Source organism: Hypanus sabinus, chromosome 7, assembly GCF_030144855.1.
Source record: "Hypanus sabinus isolate sHypSab1 chromosome 7, sHypSab1.hap1, whole genome shotgun sequence".
Lineage (NCBI taxonomy): Eukaryota > Metazoa > Chordata > Chondrichthyes > Myliobatiformes > Dasyatidae > Hypanus > Hypanus sabinus.
In genome coordinates this window covers 101,175,457-101,193,567 of record NC_082712.1, presented here as the reverse complement: position 1 = coordinate 101,193,567, position 18,111 = coordinate 101,175,457, and the positions used below count along the sequence as shown (strand labels likewise).

Here is an 18,111-nt window from a genome sequence, read left to right as displayed (position 1 = left end):
TGTGTGTGTATGTGTGTGTGGGGTGTGTGTATGTGGTGTGTGTGTGGGGTGTGTGTATGTGGTGTGTGGGGTAGGGTGGGGTAGGGTGGGGTGGTGTGTGTGTGGGGTGTGTGGGTGTGTGTGTATCTGTGTGTGGGGTGTGTGTATGTGTGTGTGTGGGGTGTGTGTATGCATGTGTGGGGTGGGGTGGGGTGGTGTGTGTGTGGGGGGTGTGTGTGTATGTGTGTGTGGGGTGTTGTGGTGTGTGTGTGTGGGGGTGTGTGTGTGGGTGTGTGGGTGTGTGTGTGTGGGGGGGGGGGTGTGAGTGCGTTGTGCATGTGTGTGCACGGTGTGTGCGTGTGCATACGCACCAGCACCATCCCCCATCTCTGGCATTCCTCTCTGCCAGCTGTCCCACACCCCTCCTGCACAGCTCCACCCTTGCCATTCCCAACCAAATTCCCACCAAATTTACAAACTCCACATTGACAAACACAGCACCATGCAAAAGTCTTAGGCACTCTAGCTATACATATGTGCCTAAGAATTTTGCACAGTACTGTACTTCAAAGCATTCAGTGAAACGTGCCATTTGCATTAACCACGGATGTTCTGGGGGCAGCCCACAAGTGTTGGCACACATTCCAGTATCAACATAGCATGTCCACAGCGTCTGGCAGAACAACACAAACAGCAGCAACAGACCAAAACATAACAGCTGAAGAAACTCCTTTCCCATCCCCTTCCCCACTAAGATGTACAAACTGTTGTGTGAATGTTATTTTCTTTCTTCTTTCAACAAGAGACAGATCAAATTAAAATATTATTGTAACAAAATTACATTAGAAAATGTGTCCAAGACTGGCATACATCTCCAATCAAATTAAGGTGCCCATACAAACCAGTTTGACGAGAAATTTGATAATGCCCCTATATAAAATCAGCGCTTTCATTGTAACACACACAAAATACTGGAGGAACTGAGCAGGCCAGGCAGCATCAATAGAAAAAAGTAGTCACTGTTTTGGGGTGAAACCCTTTGTATGTCGACTGTACTTTTCTCCATAGTTGCTGCCCGGCCTGCTCAGTTCCTCCAGCATTTTGTGTGTGCTGCTCAGATTCCTGCATGTGCAGATTTTCTCTCGTCAACTCTTTCATTGATCATTGTAAAGAGTCACAGATTTATAGAAGATACAGGCCCTTTGGCCTGGCTCATCAGTGCTTTCCTGAATTGCCTGATTTACCCAAGTTTGGCCCATATTTCCCCAAACCTTTCCTATCCAGTAACTTGTCACCACTGTGGCATAGTAATTAGTGTGAAACTAATTCAGAAGGGGCATTGGATTTTGGGGTTTAATCCTGCATCCTTTGTCTCAGTATGTCCTTTGCATGGAATACATGGGTTTTCTCCATATGCTCCAATTACCTCCTACAGACCAAAGAGGTACCAGGCAGGTTAATTGGTCATTGTAAATTGTCTCATGATTAGGTTAGGGTTAAATCAGGGTTGTGAACCTGTGGGGATGTCTGGTAAGATGGCGGCGTGTTTAGGCACACTGGTCTCTCAGGGGCCAACCAAACATGTTTTTTATGATAGCAAGACATTGATGGACTTCAAGACTTTGAGTACTGCAGGTCAGTGAACTGCTCATTGGCAGAGGTGCTGGACTGGATGCAGACCATGTTGCTGCCTGCTACAGGAAGGCATCAGAGTTCACGCGCAGAGATGGCATGCAGTGTAACCATGGGTGATTGTCTCAGACAGTTCTCATGGACATTGATAATGTAAGATGCCACTGGCCTGTTTCCATTATTTGGTGGGACAACAGACATAGGGAGCTGTGTGGCCTCAGTTGTAGCGAGGAATAGGCTTCAAGCCGCAGGCTTGCCTACTCCTGCAATCCAGGAAAGGAGATGCCGAAGGTGATGTAGCATGGCATCCATGCTGGGTTGGGTCCAGCCTTGCCTGTTGGTGCTGCCCTCTGTTGTTCGACTGGTGGAATGACAGGCTGGATTGTGTGCGTCTGCGCACTGCCAGGAACTGCACCATGGATTTGTTGGGCATGTCGCTCAGGGACTTGGGCTATATATATATGTATGTTTCTTTTGTGCAACTGTTTTTTGCTCGTAATTTTGAATGTGCTATGAATGTTTTGTGCCTTGGCCCGGAGGAACTCTGTTTCATTCAGCTGCATTCATGTATGGCTGAATGATAATTAAACTTGAATTTGATTTGATTTGATTTGATTTGTTAGGCGGCATGGCTCAAAGGGCTGGAAGGGCCTTTCCACAGCGTATCTCTAGATAAATAAATGTAAAAGTGCCAGCCTCTACCACTTCCTATGATAGCTAGTTTTACATACCACCACCCTCTGTGTGGAGAAGTTTTTCTTCAGATATGATTTAAAAGTTCCCCTTCTCATATAAGAAACGAGAAAATTATAAGAGGCATAGGTTGAGTGGACAAGGGTGGAAATGGCTAATGTAAGGGAGCATAATTTTAAGTTGTCTGGAGCAAAGTACTTCAGAGGTAAGTTTATAAACACAGATTAGTGGTGAGTGTGTGGAGTGCAGAGTGCCTGGAGCAGAGGTTGAGGCAGACAAATTAGGCACATTTAAGAAACTCTTAGATAAACTGAGATGAACTTTTAGTTCAACTCAGGTAAGTATTAAGTGGCTCATTTTGGTAGGTCAAATATGATGGCAGAATATAGTATTAATGGTAAGACTCTTGGCAGTGTGGAGAATCAGAGGGATCTTGAGGTGAGAGTCCATAGGACACTCAAAGCAGCTGCGCAGCTTGACTCTGTGGTTAAGAAGGCATATGGTGTATTGGCCCTAATCAACTGTGGGATTGAATTTAGGAGCAGCATGCCTTATGAGAATAGGTTGAGTGAACTCAGCCTTTTCTCCTTGGAGCGAAGGGGGATGAGAGGTGACCTGATAGAGGTGTATAAGATGATGAGAGGCATTGATCGTGTGGATAGTCAGAGGCTTTATCCCAGGGTTGAAATGTTTGCCAGAAGAGGACACAGGTTTAAGGTGCTGGGGAGTAGGTACAGAGGAGATGTCAGGGCTAAGTTTTTACTCAGAGAGTGGTGACTGTGTGGAATGGGCTGCTGGCAACAGTGGTGGAGGCGGATATAATAGTGTCTTTTAAGAGGCTTTTAGATAGGTACATGGGGCTTAGTAAAATAAAGGGCTATGGGTAAGACTAGTAATTTCTAAGGTAGGGAAATGTTCAGCACAACTTTGTGGGCCAAAAGGCTTGTATTGTGCTGTAGGTTTTCTATGTTTCTAAATACATGGATGATAGAAAAATGGAGGGATATGTAGGAGAGAAGGGTTAGGCTGAGCTTAGAGTAGGTCAAAAGGTTGGTACAACATCATAGCCCAAAGGATCTGTACCACTAATGGTTTTATACAAGGCCAACCATCAGCCACAAATGCTGCAGGGAAAATGGTCTCAGTGTATCCAATCTTTCCTTATAACTCACTCTCTCCAGTGCCAAAACAACCTTGTGAAATTTTCCTGTGTCCTTTCCAGATTAATGAGCTCCTTCTTATATCTGTGTGATCAGAACAACACACAATACTGTGATCTCACCAGCGTCTTGCATAACTCTATACTTACAACCTAATTCCTGTACTCAGTGCTGTGACCAATAAAGGCGAGTGTCCTGACAAAGGGTCTCGGCCCGAAACGTCGACAGCGCTTCTCCCTATAGATGCTGCCGAGCCTGCTGTGTTCCACCAGCATTTTGTGCGTGTTGTTGAGTGTAACAAATGCCTGCTAAGAATTTGTCTACCTGTATCTCAACATTCAGGGGATTATTTACTTACATTCTTGAGTCTTGCTGTTCTACAACATTCTGGAGGACTTACCATTTACTGTACAAATCCTTCATTGGTTTAACTTACTAAAATACTTCACCTTGTACTTATCTGAGTCAATCTCTATCTGCCAGTTCTTAATGACATAGACACACAGACATCCACCACAAGTGCTGCCAGAGGTTGCAGCACTTCTGTCCACCCGAAAAGAGATTAGGCCCCCTGACTAGATGGCTGAGTCTGGAGTTGTGACCTGGAGCAACATGTTTGTCAGGACAAGTGTGCAGTAGTCGCTCATCTCCCACTGGTTCTGACGCAGAAACAGGTAATCCAACTTATTTTCTAGCAACTGAACATCAGTGAGTAGAATCGTTGGGAGCAATGGGCTTGCAGGGATCCACTTAAAATCTCACTTGAGTACCAGTGTGCTTATCGCACTATGTGCTGCATCCTCAAGTAGCTGTAGTAGACTGTGACATTGACCAAGGACCCACTCCACACGTTAGTCTGTATCTGCAAAGAACCTTCATGATTATGCTTGCTTTCAAGTTAGTGCTCTCTTATGATCAGCGGTGTTTTTTGATCATAGAAGAGATGAATAAGGCAAGAAATTTAGAAATATGGGTGTCACGATAGCGTAGCAGTTAACTATTATAGCTCAGAGTTCAATTCTAACACCATCTGTAAGTTTGCACACCTTTCCTGAGAGCTCATTGACTTCCCCACTCCAGTTTCCTCCACAAATGTACAAAGACGTACCGGTCAATAGGTTAAAAGGTCATTGTAAATTGTCCCGTGATTAGGTTAGGACAATAGGTGGTTACTGGGCAGTCTGTCCTGCACTGTATCTCTAAATAAATAAATTCCACTGATGATTGAAGTTAGAGTGGTCACTACAACTATGTGCACTGCCATCCACAGAGCCTTCGTCTTCTCCAGCTGACTCACAGACTCAGGATTGCGGCTTTTGGGCCTCGATTTCTGGACTTCCAATCAGCCTTCGGGCTTCAATCTACAATACTGACCTTAGGACCCATCAAAGACGACGATCGAGGACCCCAAACTCCAGACCTCCACATGGACTTGCCAATGAAGGAATCCTGAATACTAGACCTTGAACTCTGCTCTCACAGATTAAGGGTCACCAACCCTTGTGCCTCCTGCCCACGGGAACTCTGATCCCAGAACCCGCCATTGACTTGCTGACCCGGGGTGGGGAAGGCAACCTGTCCTTTTCTCACTGGTCTGCTGCTCTGACATCTGACCATATCCTTCATCACATGTCCACATTGCTGGCCTTAAATGTCAAGCGGTAGCCTAGGCTTGGAACTGGCCTCTAACTCCCTTTCATCCTTGTCCCTAACCTGACCCCTAGCTCCCTTCTCTGGCCCAAAAACCATCGCTACAGAAAGAAAGTTTGTTTGTCAGTCCACAGCTAGCCCTAACATTGTACATACCTCTCGAGAGGAGAGATGGTGGAACACTTCCAGGAGCTCCACGCCATGTTGCACTGTGATGACAGTTTCAAACGCTGATGAAATCAGGTTCTGCATCATCACTTCCAGGTCCTTAATACCGGAGCGGAACCTGAATGCACACAAACAATCGGTAAATCACCGACCAAGAGATTCTGGAAGTGCTGGATACCTGAAGCAACATACACACGAAATGGTGGCAGAACTCAGCAGGTCAGGCAGCACTTACGGAGGGGAATAAGCAGTCGACATTTCATCAGAACTGGAAAGAAAGAGAACAGAAGGCAGAATTAAAGGATGGATGGGGATAGGGCTAGCACGAGCTGTTGGGTGATGTGCGAGACCAAATGAGTGGTTGAAGGGTTGTGGATGAAGTGAGAAGCTGGGAAGTGCCAGATAGAAGAGGTAATAGGCTGAAGATGGAATCTAATAGACAGGACTGTGGACCCTGAAAGAAAGGGAAAAAGGAGGGGCGCCAGAGGCTGGTGATGGGCATGTGAGGAGAAATGAAGGGGTGAACTGGGAGCCAGAATGGGGAATAGAAAAAGAGAAAAGGAGGCAGGAGAGAAATTACCAGAGGTTGGATGAATTAATATGCATGCCATCAGTTTGGAGGCTGCCCAGATGGGATATGAGGTGTTGTTCCTACAAAGGGAATGATGTTAGAAGCTGGGAGGTGATGGCTGGGAGAGGTGAAGAATTGAAGAAGGAGAACTTGGACAGGAGAGGACAGTAGACCCTGGGAAAAAGAGAAGGAGGTGGGAGGAAAGCTGTGAGAGGGACGGAGGGAAAAGAGATGGGTAACAGGGCCGCAGGGATGAAAACCAAGGGAGTGGGACAGAACAGAGGGCAATGATCACCGAGACCAAGGTAGAAACATGACTCTGGCTCAGAATGGAATACAGCAATATATGCAGCACAGGGGTGACCGAAGGATTGAGCTGTGGTCAAGGCTTCCTCAACACTTCCCTGAAGGTGTCAGCAGGGAGAGCAAGGGTCTTGTGACAACAAGAAAGGACAGCAGGTGTTTGGAGTTTCATCACAGAGGCAGAATAGGGAATTTAACTACTAAATTGAGCAAGGCAATCCCACAAATGCCTGTGGGTTCCTTTTTTCCAGTAATGTCAATTAAGAGTACAAATATCACCAACCCCTCGAGAAATTAAGACGATTTGAACTACTGTTTCAGCAGTACCATGGAATCTTCATGGTTACCTAGAAAGATACTTTGGGGCCACAGTTTCATGCCTCAGCCAAAAGATGTTACCTCTGGCATAATCAATCGTGCAGCACACCCTCAATACACCTTCACACAGTGTGACTCTCGCTCAATATTGTCCATCCCACAGTGTGACCATCCCTCAGTATCACCCCTCCCACACTGTGACCCTCCCTCAGTACCACCCCTCCCACAGTGACCCTCCCTCAGTACCACCCCTCCCACTGTGACCCTCCCTCAGTATCACCCCCCACAGTGTGACCCTCCCTCAGTAGTCCCTCCCACAGTGTGACCCTCCCTCAGTATCACCCCTCCCACAGTGTGACCCTCCCTCAGTATCACCCCTCCCACACTGTGACCCTCCCTCAGTACCACCCCCCCCACACTGTGACCCTCCCTCAGTAGTCCCTCCCACAGTGTGACCCTCCCTCAGTATCACCCCTCCCACAGTGTGACCCTCCCTCAGTATCTCCCCTCCCACAGTGTGACCCTCCCTCAGTATCACCCCTCCCACATTGTGACCCTCCCTCAGTACCACCCCCCCACACTGTGACCCTCCCTCAGTATCACACCTCCCACACTGTGACCCTCCCTCAGTATCACCCCCCCACAGTGTGACCCTCCCTCAGTAGTCCCTCCCACAGTGTGACCCTCCCTATCACCCCTCCCACAGTGTGACCCTCCCTCAGTATCACCCCTCCCACACTGTGACCCTCCCTCAGTACAGTCCCTCCCACAGTGTGACACTCCCTCAGTATCACCCCTCCCACAGTGTGACCCTCCCTCAGTATCACCCCTCCCACACTGTGACCCTCCCTCAGTACCAACCCCTCCCACAGTGACCCTCCCTCAGTATCACCCCTCCCACAGTGACCCTCCCTCAGTACCACCCCTCCCACAGTGTGACCCTCCCTCAGTACCACCCCTCCCAGTGTGACCCTTCCACAGACCCTCCCTGTATCACCCCTCCCACAGTGTGACCCTCCTTCAGTACAGTCCATCCCACAGTGACCCTCCCTCAGTATCACCCCTCCCACACTGTGACCCTCCCTCAGTATCACCCCTCCCACACTGTGACCCTCCCCCAGTATCACCCCTCCCACAGTGTGACCCTTCCTCAGTACAGTTCCTCCCACACTGTGACCCTCCCTCAGTATCACCCCTCCCACACTGTGACCCTCCCCCAGTATCACCCCTCCCACAGTGTGACCCTTCCTCAGTACAGTTCCTCCCACACTGTGACCCTCCCTCAGTATCACACCTCCCACAGTGTGACCCTCCCTCAGTATCACCCACACTGTGACCCTCCCTCGGTACCACCCCTCCCACAGTGTGACCCTCCCTCAGTATCACCCCTCCCACACTGTGACCCTCCCTCAGTATCACCCCTCCCACACTGTGACCCTCCCCCAGTATCACCCCTCCCACAGTGTGACCCTTCCTCAGTACAGTTCCTCCCACACTGTGACCCTCCCTCAGTATCACCCCTCCCACACTGTGACCCTCCCCCAGTATCACCCCTCCCACAGTGTGACCCTTCCTCAGTACAGTTCCTCCCACACTGTGACCCTCCCTCAGTATCACACCTCCCACAGTGTGACCCTCCCTCAGTATCACCCACACTGTGACCCTCCCTCAGTATCACCCCTCCCACACTGTGACCCTCCCCCAGTATCACCCCTCCCACAGTGTGACCCTTCCTCAGTACAGTTCCTCCCACACTGTGACCCTCCCTCAGTATCACCCCTCCCACACTGTGACCCTCCCCCAGTATCACCCCTCCCACAGTGTGACCCTTCCTCAGTACAGTTCCTCCCACACTGTGACCCTCCCTCAGTATCACACCTCCCACAGTGTGACCCTCCCTCAGTATCACCCACACTGTGACCCTCCCTCGGTACCACCCCTCCCACAGTGTGACCCTCCCTCAGTATCACCCCTCCCACACTGTGACCCTCCCTCAGTATCACCCCTCCCACACTGTGACCCTCCCCCAGTATCACCCCTCCCACAGTGTGACCCTTCCTCAGTACAGTTCCTCCCACACTGTGACCCTCCCTCAGTATCACCCCTCCCACACTGTGACCCTCCCCCAGTATCACCCCTCCCACAGTGTGACCCTTCCTCAGTACAGTTCCTCCCACACTGTGACCCTCCCTCAGTATCACACCTCCCACAGTGTGACCCTCCCTCAGTATCACCCACACTGTGACCCTCCCTGAGTATCACCCCTCCCACAGTGTGACCCTCCCTCAGTATCACCCCTCCCACACTGTGACCCTCCCTCAGTACAGTCCCTCCCACAGTGTGACACTCCCTCAGTATCACCCCTCCCACAGTGTGACCCTCCCTCAGTATCACCCCTCCCACAGTGACCCTCCCTCAGTACCACCCCTCCCAGTGTGACCCTCCCACAGACCCTCCCTGTATCACCCCTCCCACAGTGTGACCCTCCCTCAGTACAGTCCATCCCACAGTGACCCTCCCTCAGTATCACCCCTCTCACACTGTGACCCTCCCTCAGTATCACCCCTCCCACACTGTGACCCTCCCCCAGTATCACCCCTCCCACAGTGTGACCCTTCCTCAGTACAGTTCCTCCCACACTGTGACGCTCCCTCAGTATCACACCTCCCACAGTGTGACCCTCCCTCAGTATCACCCACACTGTGACCCTCCCTCAGTACCGCCCCTCTCACAGTGACCCTCACTCAGTACGACCCCTCCCATAGAGTGACCCTCCCGCAGTATCACCCCTCCCACACTGTGACCCTCCCTCAGTATCATCCCTCCCACAGTGTGACCCTCCCTCAGTATCACCCCTCCCACAGTGTGACCCTCCCTCAGTACCACCCCTCCCACACTGTGACCCTCCCTCAGTATCACCCTTCCCAGTGTGACCTTCCCTCAATACCACCCCTCCCACAGTGTGACCCTCCCTTACTATCACCCCTCCCACAGTGTGACCTTCCCTCAATACCACCCCTCCCACAGTGTGACCCTCCCTCAGTACTGCTCCACCCACAGTGTGACTCTCCCTCAGTACCAACCCCTCCCACAGTGTGACCCTCCCTCAGTACCGCCCCTCCCACAGTGTGACCCTCCCTCAGTACCGCCCCTCCCTCAGTGTGACCCTCCCTCAGTACCAACCCCTCCCACAGTGTGACCCTCCCTCAGTACTGCTCCACCCACAGCGTGACCCTCCCTCAGCACCGCCCCTCCCACAGAGTGACCCACCCTCAGTACCGCCCCTCCAAAGATGTAGCATTCTCAGGACATTTGGCCCCTTCACCCACAATGACTTTGCTCCTCAGCACTCACTAGGACTGTGCATACAGGATAAATGGCAGGGCGTTATCAAAGAAAAGATTGGCATCATCGTGGTGAACAGAGAATAGCTGGCACCACACTCTGCCTGATGTTGGCAGTAGCTTTGAGTCTAGGTAACCTGCTCTCAAAGCAATCTTATTAGTGCAATGGCTCTGACCTGCTGTAGTCATCATGCCAATAGGTGTTCTTCACATCCAAGATCTCAGTCTGGGAGTTTTTCAATATTTGTAGGATCTTGTTGAACGTGGCTTCAATCTCCAGTAGACCCCGTGTTATCTCAGGGCCACGATGTCCTCCAAAACACGGAAGGGGTGTCTGTTCCCCTTCGCTCCAGCGGGCAAAGAGCTCCTGGCAGTCACAGACCTGAGCAGGTGGGGAGAGAATACAGTGACATTTTCAAACCAGGCACTGACCAATCCAGGTTTCCAATAATTGATTTGCCATACACCACATCACATCGGCCATTACTGTCTAGTTTTGTGTAGCATTCCCTAACAGTATGGGAAAATCACAGCAAACGGTTCAGCAGCAAAGGTTGCAGTCTGCCATCACAGCACAACTGGGACATGTCCGGAACAAAGAAGCAGGCAGGAAATGCAGACACTACCTTTTCCAAAAGCTAGGAAGCACAATAGGGTTACTAAAACAAAAACTTTATCCCATCTTCAAAGTTTCTTCCCCCCAGGCAGTTAATCTGATCAACCATTCTAGTCACCCCACCCCCTCTAATTATTATCCCCATCACTGCACTAGAAGTACTTTAAACCATTTTTATAATACTGTTTATGTATTTATGCACATTGTATTCATATCTGTACTTTAACTTACAACTTTACTTTTATATAATTGTTTATCCTTTATAATTGTTGAACATTACTTCTTTTTGTTACATGTCGCACCAACACATCACAGCAAATTCATAAAACGTGTAAATCTATATGTACATGGCAATTAAAGTTGATCCTTGATACACAACTCTCTTAAAACTCAGGGCTGTCAGTGGGAAAGCTCTGATTGCCTGGACCATATGTTCCCAGGGACATTAGAATTCTTGGGATAATGCTCGTGACGCTCCTCTGGACCCTCTCCAATGTCAGAGCATTCTTTCTTAGTTATGAGGCCCAAAACTACTCTAAATTGTCATAGAGGGGGACCTTAACTTTTCCGATATTAACTGGAATTGACTTAGTACAAGAAGCTTAGATGGAGTTGAATTCATAAAATAATTCCAAGGTTTATTTAAGCAGTGTCTGGTCCACAAGGGAGAAGACTTCACTTGACCTAGTGAATGAAGATGGCTAGTGAGAGCAGAGTCTCTTTTAAGAACAGTGTCCATACAGAACAAGGAAGCTTCATAGCAGTTACAATAAAAATACGGTCGGTCCTTAAGACAGAGTTCTAAACTGGGAAAAGGTGGAATTCCATAGTATTAGACAGGACGTGGTGAGAGTAGACTGCAAACAGCTGTCAGAGGGGAAAATAACATCTGATAAGTGGGAGGCATTTAAAAATGAGATAAAAGTTCAGAAAGTTTGTCTCAACAGTAGGAAAGAGTAAAGATAAGTTTAATGATGCGCTCCATTTGCCATAAGTACATAAAATAAAAAGTGTAATTTGCATCAGATCAAATCAGCAAAGACTGGGAACCTGTGGAACATTAACTGTTTCTCCACCCACTGATACTACTTGACTTGCTGAGAACACTACAGCACAGTACAGGCACTTCAGCCCACAGTGTTGTGCCGACCTTTAAACCTACTCTAAGATCAATCTAACCCTTCCCTCCCGCAAAGCCGTCTGTTTTCCTACCATCCATGTGTCTAAGAGTCTATTAAATGTCCCTAATATATCTGTCTCTACCACAACTCCTAGCAGGCCATTCCACATACCTATCACTCTCTTTGAAAAAGTCTCTGGCTATCCACTATGCTATGCTTTTTATCATCTTGTACACCTCTATCAAGTCATTCTCCTTCACTCCAAAGAGAAAAGCCCTGGCTCACTCAGCCTCTCCCCTCTTTCCTCATAAGACTTCTCTCCAATCCAAGCATCCTGGTAAATTTGCTCAGCATTCTCTCTAAAGCTTCCACATTCTTCCTTTATTGAGGCAATCAGAACTGAACACAAGTGTGTTCTAGAGCTTCCTTATTACCTTGTGGCTCTTAAATTGAGTTCTCCAATTAATGAAGGCCAACACACCACACACCTTCTTAATCACCCTATCAACTTGTGAGCAACATCCAACATTATTTATTTTACTTCCGATTCCCAGCATTCAGCAATACTGCTTCTTCTACTTCACTCCAAGTATTAAACCTTTCCTGTAGTCATACCTCCAGCAGATCTCTGCACCGCTGTATGAAGGCATCCACTTGAGCAAAAATACTTGTGTGATCCAGGACCCAGGGGACGTCTGAGAACCTGTAGATAGAGATCACTTGTTTAAAAAAACATACATAAATCTTTGTCTTCATACTTACAGAGTCATAGTAATAGAGCACTACAACATGGAACTAGGTCCTTCAGCCCATCTAGTCCATGCTGCACTGTTGCTCTGCCTAGAGCACACTGACATGCACCCGGACCATAGCCCTCCATACCGCTCCCATCCATGAACCTATCCAAACTTCTCTTAAATGTTGAAATTTAACATGCATCTACCACTTCCACTGGCAGCTCGTTCCACATTCTCACCACCTTTTGAGTGAAGTTCTCCCTCATGTTCCTCTTAAATATTTCATCTTTCACCCTTAACCTATGACTTCCAGTTCTAGTCTCACCCAACCTAAAAGGAAAAAGCGTGCTTGCATTACCCTGCATATATCCTTCATGAGTATGTGTATTTCTATCAAATCACCTCTCATTCTCCTATATTCCAGGGAATAAAGTCGTAACCTATCTAATCTTTCCCTATAACTCAGGTCCTCAAGTTTCAGCAACATCTCTGTAAATATTCTCTCTGTATTCTTTCAATCTTATTGATATCTTTCCCATAGGTAAGTAACCAGAACTGCATTCAGGTGTATCCATCACTGATCAAATAGGGCACTTCAGCACAGAAATTTAGGAATACGTTGCCCTGTGTCTGTGAAGTGGGTGTCAGGATGCTTTGAATGGCATTTCACCATGACAGCAAACAAGTTCAAGTTAAATTGTTATTCAATCATACACATAAATGCAACCAACTGAAGCAGCACTCCTCTGGAGCCAAGCTGCAAAACATAGTACCAACAGTCACACACAGTACAAAGCACACACTCTCTAGCACATATAATTACAACAGCAGAAAACATACAGTCACAAAAAATTACTAACTACAATATAGCCCAAGTCCCTGAGTGTCATGGCCTGTAGATAGATGGTACAATGGATATTGTCCTCGAGCAACAGTCCTGTAGGACAAGAATGCAGCATTTCCTCATTTCATGCTGGTGTAGCCATGCACTACTCAAACTAGAAACATGGCCCACCCAAATTTTTGAAATCTTTTATTCTTGGATCATGGCCTTCAAAGACATGACTGCAAGTGATACCTGTGCAGTGTGATGTCACAGCACATTTCCCAAGGTATAATGAATTAATCACGCATTATAAACTGGAGGCATGCACGGGTCAGAGGGCAAGGTAAAGGCCAGACTGAGGTCCCACACTGGGTTGTCAAAAAACTGGGTCATCAGGAATCGGGCAGTGTGCTGTGAGTATAGAACAAGCTTGGAAAAAGGGAGAGTGACCCTTTCATAAAGGAGGCAGATAATATCATGATAATCCAGGAGTATTCCTTGTGGTTTAAACTGGCCAAGTCACAGAGTGTGACTGTTATAATTCCATTTCACAGCCTGACATCAGAGGATTAGAACTTAGTCTCCTGGTTCCTATAGCCATGCCTCATATCACAACAGATTCGCACTTGAGTATGTGTACACAAACTCATAGACACACAGACAGAACATAACAGCACAGTACAGACCTTTCGGACCACAATTCTGTAACACACTCCAAGGTCATTCTAACCCTTCCCTCCCATATCACTCTCCATTTTTCTGTCATCTATGTGCCTAAGGGTTTCTTAAATGTTTCTATTTGCCTCTACCACCATCCCTGGCAGGGTGTTCCATGCACCCACCATTCTCTGTGTAAAAAACTTACCTCAGATATTCCACCCATACTTTTCTTCAATCACCTTCCAAATTATAACCCCAGGTATTAGCCTTTTCTGGTCAGGAAAAAATCTCTGGGTGTCCACTTGACCTACCATATTGTACACCACTATCAAGTCACCTCTCATCCTCCTTCACTCCAAAGGAAAAAACCCTAGCTCACTCTACCTATGATAAAGGATCTCAGCCCAAAACGTCAAATGTACTCCGATCCACAGATGTTGCCTGGACTACTGAGTTCCTCCAGCATTTTGTATGTATTGCTTGGATTTCCAGCATCTGCAGATCTTCTCTTGTTCATAAGACATGCTCTCTAATCCAGGCAGCTTCCTGGTAAATCTCCTCTGCACCCTCTCTAAAGCTTCCATGTCTTTCCTATAATGAGGTGATCAGAACTGAATACAATATTCTAACCTAAGATTTAAGATTTATAGAACTGCAGCATGTGTGCACAAATGCAGACATATAAGTGAATGCAAATCTGCCATGCAAACAAGAAGATCTGCATTCACACACACTGCTGTGCACGTACCCACTGGTCATCTCAAGATGAGAGATCAAGCATCGCATGGTTTGCTGTCCCCAGTCACCCTATAGTGACTGATAAACCATGCCAAAATTCCACCCTTACTCAAAGTTCTGTAGACCCCGTAGGCCAGTATGTGCAGGTTGGACTGACACCCTTCATCAGAACTGGAAAGATTGGGGAGGGGGCAGGGAAGAAGCCAGAATAAAAAGGCAGAGGGGGAACAGGGAGGAAAACAAGCTGGCAGATGACAGGTGAGACTACGTGAGGGGATGTGGGCTGAGTCTCTAAGGAGGGAGATGTTGATCAGACTCACCTGCTGTGAACAGAGGAGGCATGGGCAAAGTGCCTCTTCCATGCCTGGCAGCACTCGATGCAGTCATTTAGAGTAGCCTTGCTTGATTTAGTGTGGCCCTCAAATATCTTATCCAATGAGATCTCTTTGGAGCACAAGTGAATTATTTCATTACTCAGCTGCAAAGAGAATAGAAGGTGGAGAGTAAAACATAAACACAGGATATCCTGTAGATGCTGGGAATCCAGAGTAACACACACAAAATGCTAGAGGAATTCAGCAGGTCAGGTAACATCTATAGAGGGGAATAAACAGTCAATGCTTTGGGCTGAGACCCTCCATGCCCAACATATGAATTTATGCATTTATGAAGAAGGCTCACCAACAGCTCTACTTCTTTAGAAGTTTGAGGAGATTCGGTATGTCATCAAAAACTAACAAATTCCTACAGATGTATTATGGAGAGCATTCTGACTGGTTGCATTGTGTCTGGTGTGGAGGGACCAATGCACAGGATTAGGTAAAATTGCAAAGGATCGTAAACTCAGATAGCTCCACCATGAGCACCAGCCTCCTCACCGTCAAGGACATCTTCAAAAGGCAATGCCTCATAAAGGCACCATCCACTATTAAGGACCCCCATCACCCAGTACGCTCTCTTCTCATTCCTACCATCAGACAGAAGGTACAGGAGTCTGAAGACACACACTCATTAGGAATAGCTTCTTCCACTCCATGATCAGATTTCTGATTGGACACTGAACCAACCCATGGGCACTACCTCACTATTTTTGCTCTCTTTTTGCACAACTTATTTAATTTATTTTCATATACTGTACACACAGTATATTTCTTACCGTGGGGGGGTGGGTGAGGTCTGGGCCTGACGTCACGCTCACCCAGGGAAAGTGCATGTGCAATACATCGCCTCTCCTTTCCCAGTGTAGTGATCTCCATGTGGTCACTGTCTGGCTTGCTTGGCAGGAGGCCACTGCAAATGGCTTCTTCTACACTACTGCAACACCTTTTCATCGGTGCCCCACGTATCCACCAAGCTTGCTACATCATGTCGCGACCATATGTCCGACAGAACTGGATGGGTAGGCTGGGCTCGTTAGCCTTGGTTGGCAGCCAGCCTAAGAGAAGGACAACTCTGACTCCAAACCCGGGCAGGTGGGGCTTGACAGCCTCTCAGGCATACCACCTAGGAGAAGGATACTCCGACAAAACACTTACGACCTGAGGAACTCGCTGTCACCATCCCAGCTTGCTAGGCTATGGCAGATGAACCCCGGGTGTAAAGGGTGGGGCCAGTACCGCGCACACTGCACTCCATCGAAAAAAGAACTGCACAGGCCGAAGGACATGCCCACATCTTCAATAATCCTCTCTGTGGCCGGGTCTGCCTGTCCCGTGTTGGCCTTGTCAGCCACCAGCGAGCCTGCAGCAGACGTGGGCAGCCCCCTTCCTAAATCTTCGTTCGCGAAGCCAAGCCATGATGATGATGATGATTTCTTATTGTAATTTATAATATATTTTTATGTCTTGCACTGTACTGCGGCCATAAAACAACACAGTTCATGACATATGTCAGTGATTTTATCCTGATTCTGATTCTGTTTGCCAACGGTGAAAATGGCTGACACCTGGAACAGCCACACCCACTGATTTACTGCTTCAAGTTGAATTCTTTGAAAATAAAGAGGTTATGACCAGATCAACACTATAATTTAAATCAAATAATTTATCATTTAAAATTTACCCCACTGTTCAATGAGATATTACACAAAAAATATCTTTAATCCCCAGTGCCCAGAGACAACAAAGCTCACTAGGCTACTCTATGAGACACTGACAAATTATCCATTCTTCTGTGAGTACAGTGTCACAGATAGGTCAGATGACAAACCTGCCTTCCCCAAAAAGCATTAGACAACCAGATGGGTCTTCACAACAAAGTCACTGCCCCAGATCCCAGATCCCAGATTTGCAGTATAAAGATCTTCAAGATTAGCTCTATTTGTCATGTCCATCAAACATAGAGTGAAATGCACCAATGACCAGCACAACCTGAGGATGTGCTGGGGGCAGCCCACAAGTGTTGCCATCTCTGGGTGCTAACATAGCATGCCCCCAACTCACTTACCCTAATCCACAAGTCTTTGGACAGTGGGAGGAAACTGGAGCACCTGGAGGAAACCCACATGGTCACAGAGAGAACGTACTAACTCCTTAGAGACGTTAACAGGAACCAAACCCAGCTCACTAGTGCTGAAAAAGCCTAATGCCAACTGCAATGCTACCATGCCACATATAGAAGACAGCTGCAGTTTCTGTCTCCTTTTATAGGAGAGATTGCCATCTGAAATTTGGAAGACTGCTTCCAGGTCCCAGACTCCCTCATTAGCAGAAACAATGTCTCCTGTCATGTCCCTGGGTATCTTGAAATCAAATTATATCAACCTAAATTACAGAAAATATGTACAGTTTGTATCTTCACTCCATAGCCTGGAGTCCATGTATCATCATGGTATAATCTCTGCTACAATATCTGCTTTCTAGGGGGACATGGTAGTGTAGCAGTTAGCCTAACACTTTAAAGCCCCAACAATCAATAACGGTTCAATTCTCGCTTCTGTCTCTAAGGAATTTTTACATTCTCCCCATGACCGTATGGGTTTCCTCTAGATACTTTGACACCTCCCACATCCCAAAGATATACGAGTTAGGGTTACTAAGTTGTGGGTATGCTATGCTGGCAACAGAAGTATAGTGGCTCACGGGCTGCACCCAGTCCATCCTCGAACTGCGTTGGTCGTTAACACAAACAATACATTTTATTGTTTGTTTCAAAGTTTCAATGTACATGTGACAAACAAACCTAATCTTCCTGTTAGGGTGAAAGGGTGAAAGGAAAGGTTAAAGGTTTGAGAGCACCATGGTTTTCAAGGGATATTAGAAATTTGGTTCAGAAAAAGAGGGATGTCTACAATAGATATAGGCAGCATGGAGTAAAGGAATTGCTCGAGGAATATAAAGAATGTAAAAGGAATCTTAAGAAAGAGATTAGAAAAGCTAAAAGAAGATACGAGGTTGGTTTGGCAAATAAGGTGAAAGTAAATCCGAAAGGTTTCTACAGTTATATTAAAAGCAAGAGGATAGTGAGGGATAAAATTGGCCCCTTAGAGAATCAGAGTGGTCAGCTATGTGTGGAACCGAAGGAGATGGGAGAGATTTTGAATGATTTCTTCTCTTCAGTATTCACTAAGGAGAAGGATATTGAATTGTCTAAGGTG

At 47.2% G+C, this 18,111-nt stretch overlaps 1 protein-coding gene across 1 annotated transcript in view; it reads right to left on the bottom strand.

Moving 5' to 3' along the window:
• Nucleotides 1-18,111, bottom strand: part of dnah2 (dynein, axonemal, heavy chain 2) — a 462,789-nt gene that overhangs the window by 295,819 nt on the left and 148,859 nt on the right. The window contains exons 9-12 of the mRNA XM_059975314.1: nt 14,837-14,994; nt 12,171-12,258; nt 9,995-10,200; nt 5,271-5,400 (exon numbers count right to left, since the gene is read on the bottom strand). Coding sequence (XP_059831297.1) covers nt 5,271-5,400; nt 9,995-10,200; nt 12,171-12,258; nt 14,837-14,994 — 582 coding nt within the window. The remainder of the gene's footprint in view (nt 1-5,270; nt 5,401-9,994; nt 10,201-12,170; nt 12,259-14,836; nt 14,995-18,111) is intronic.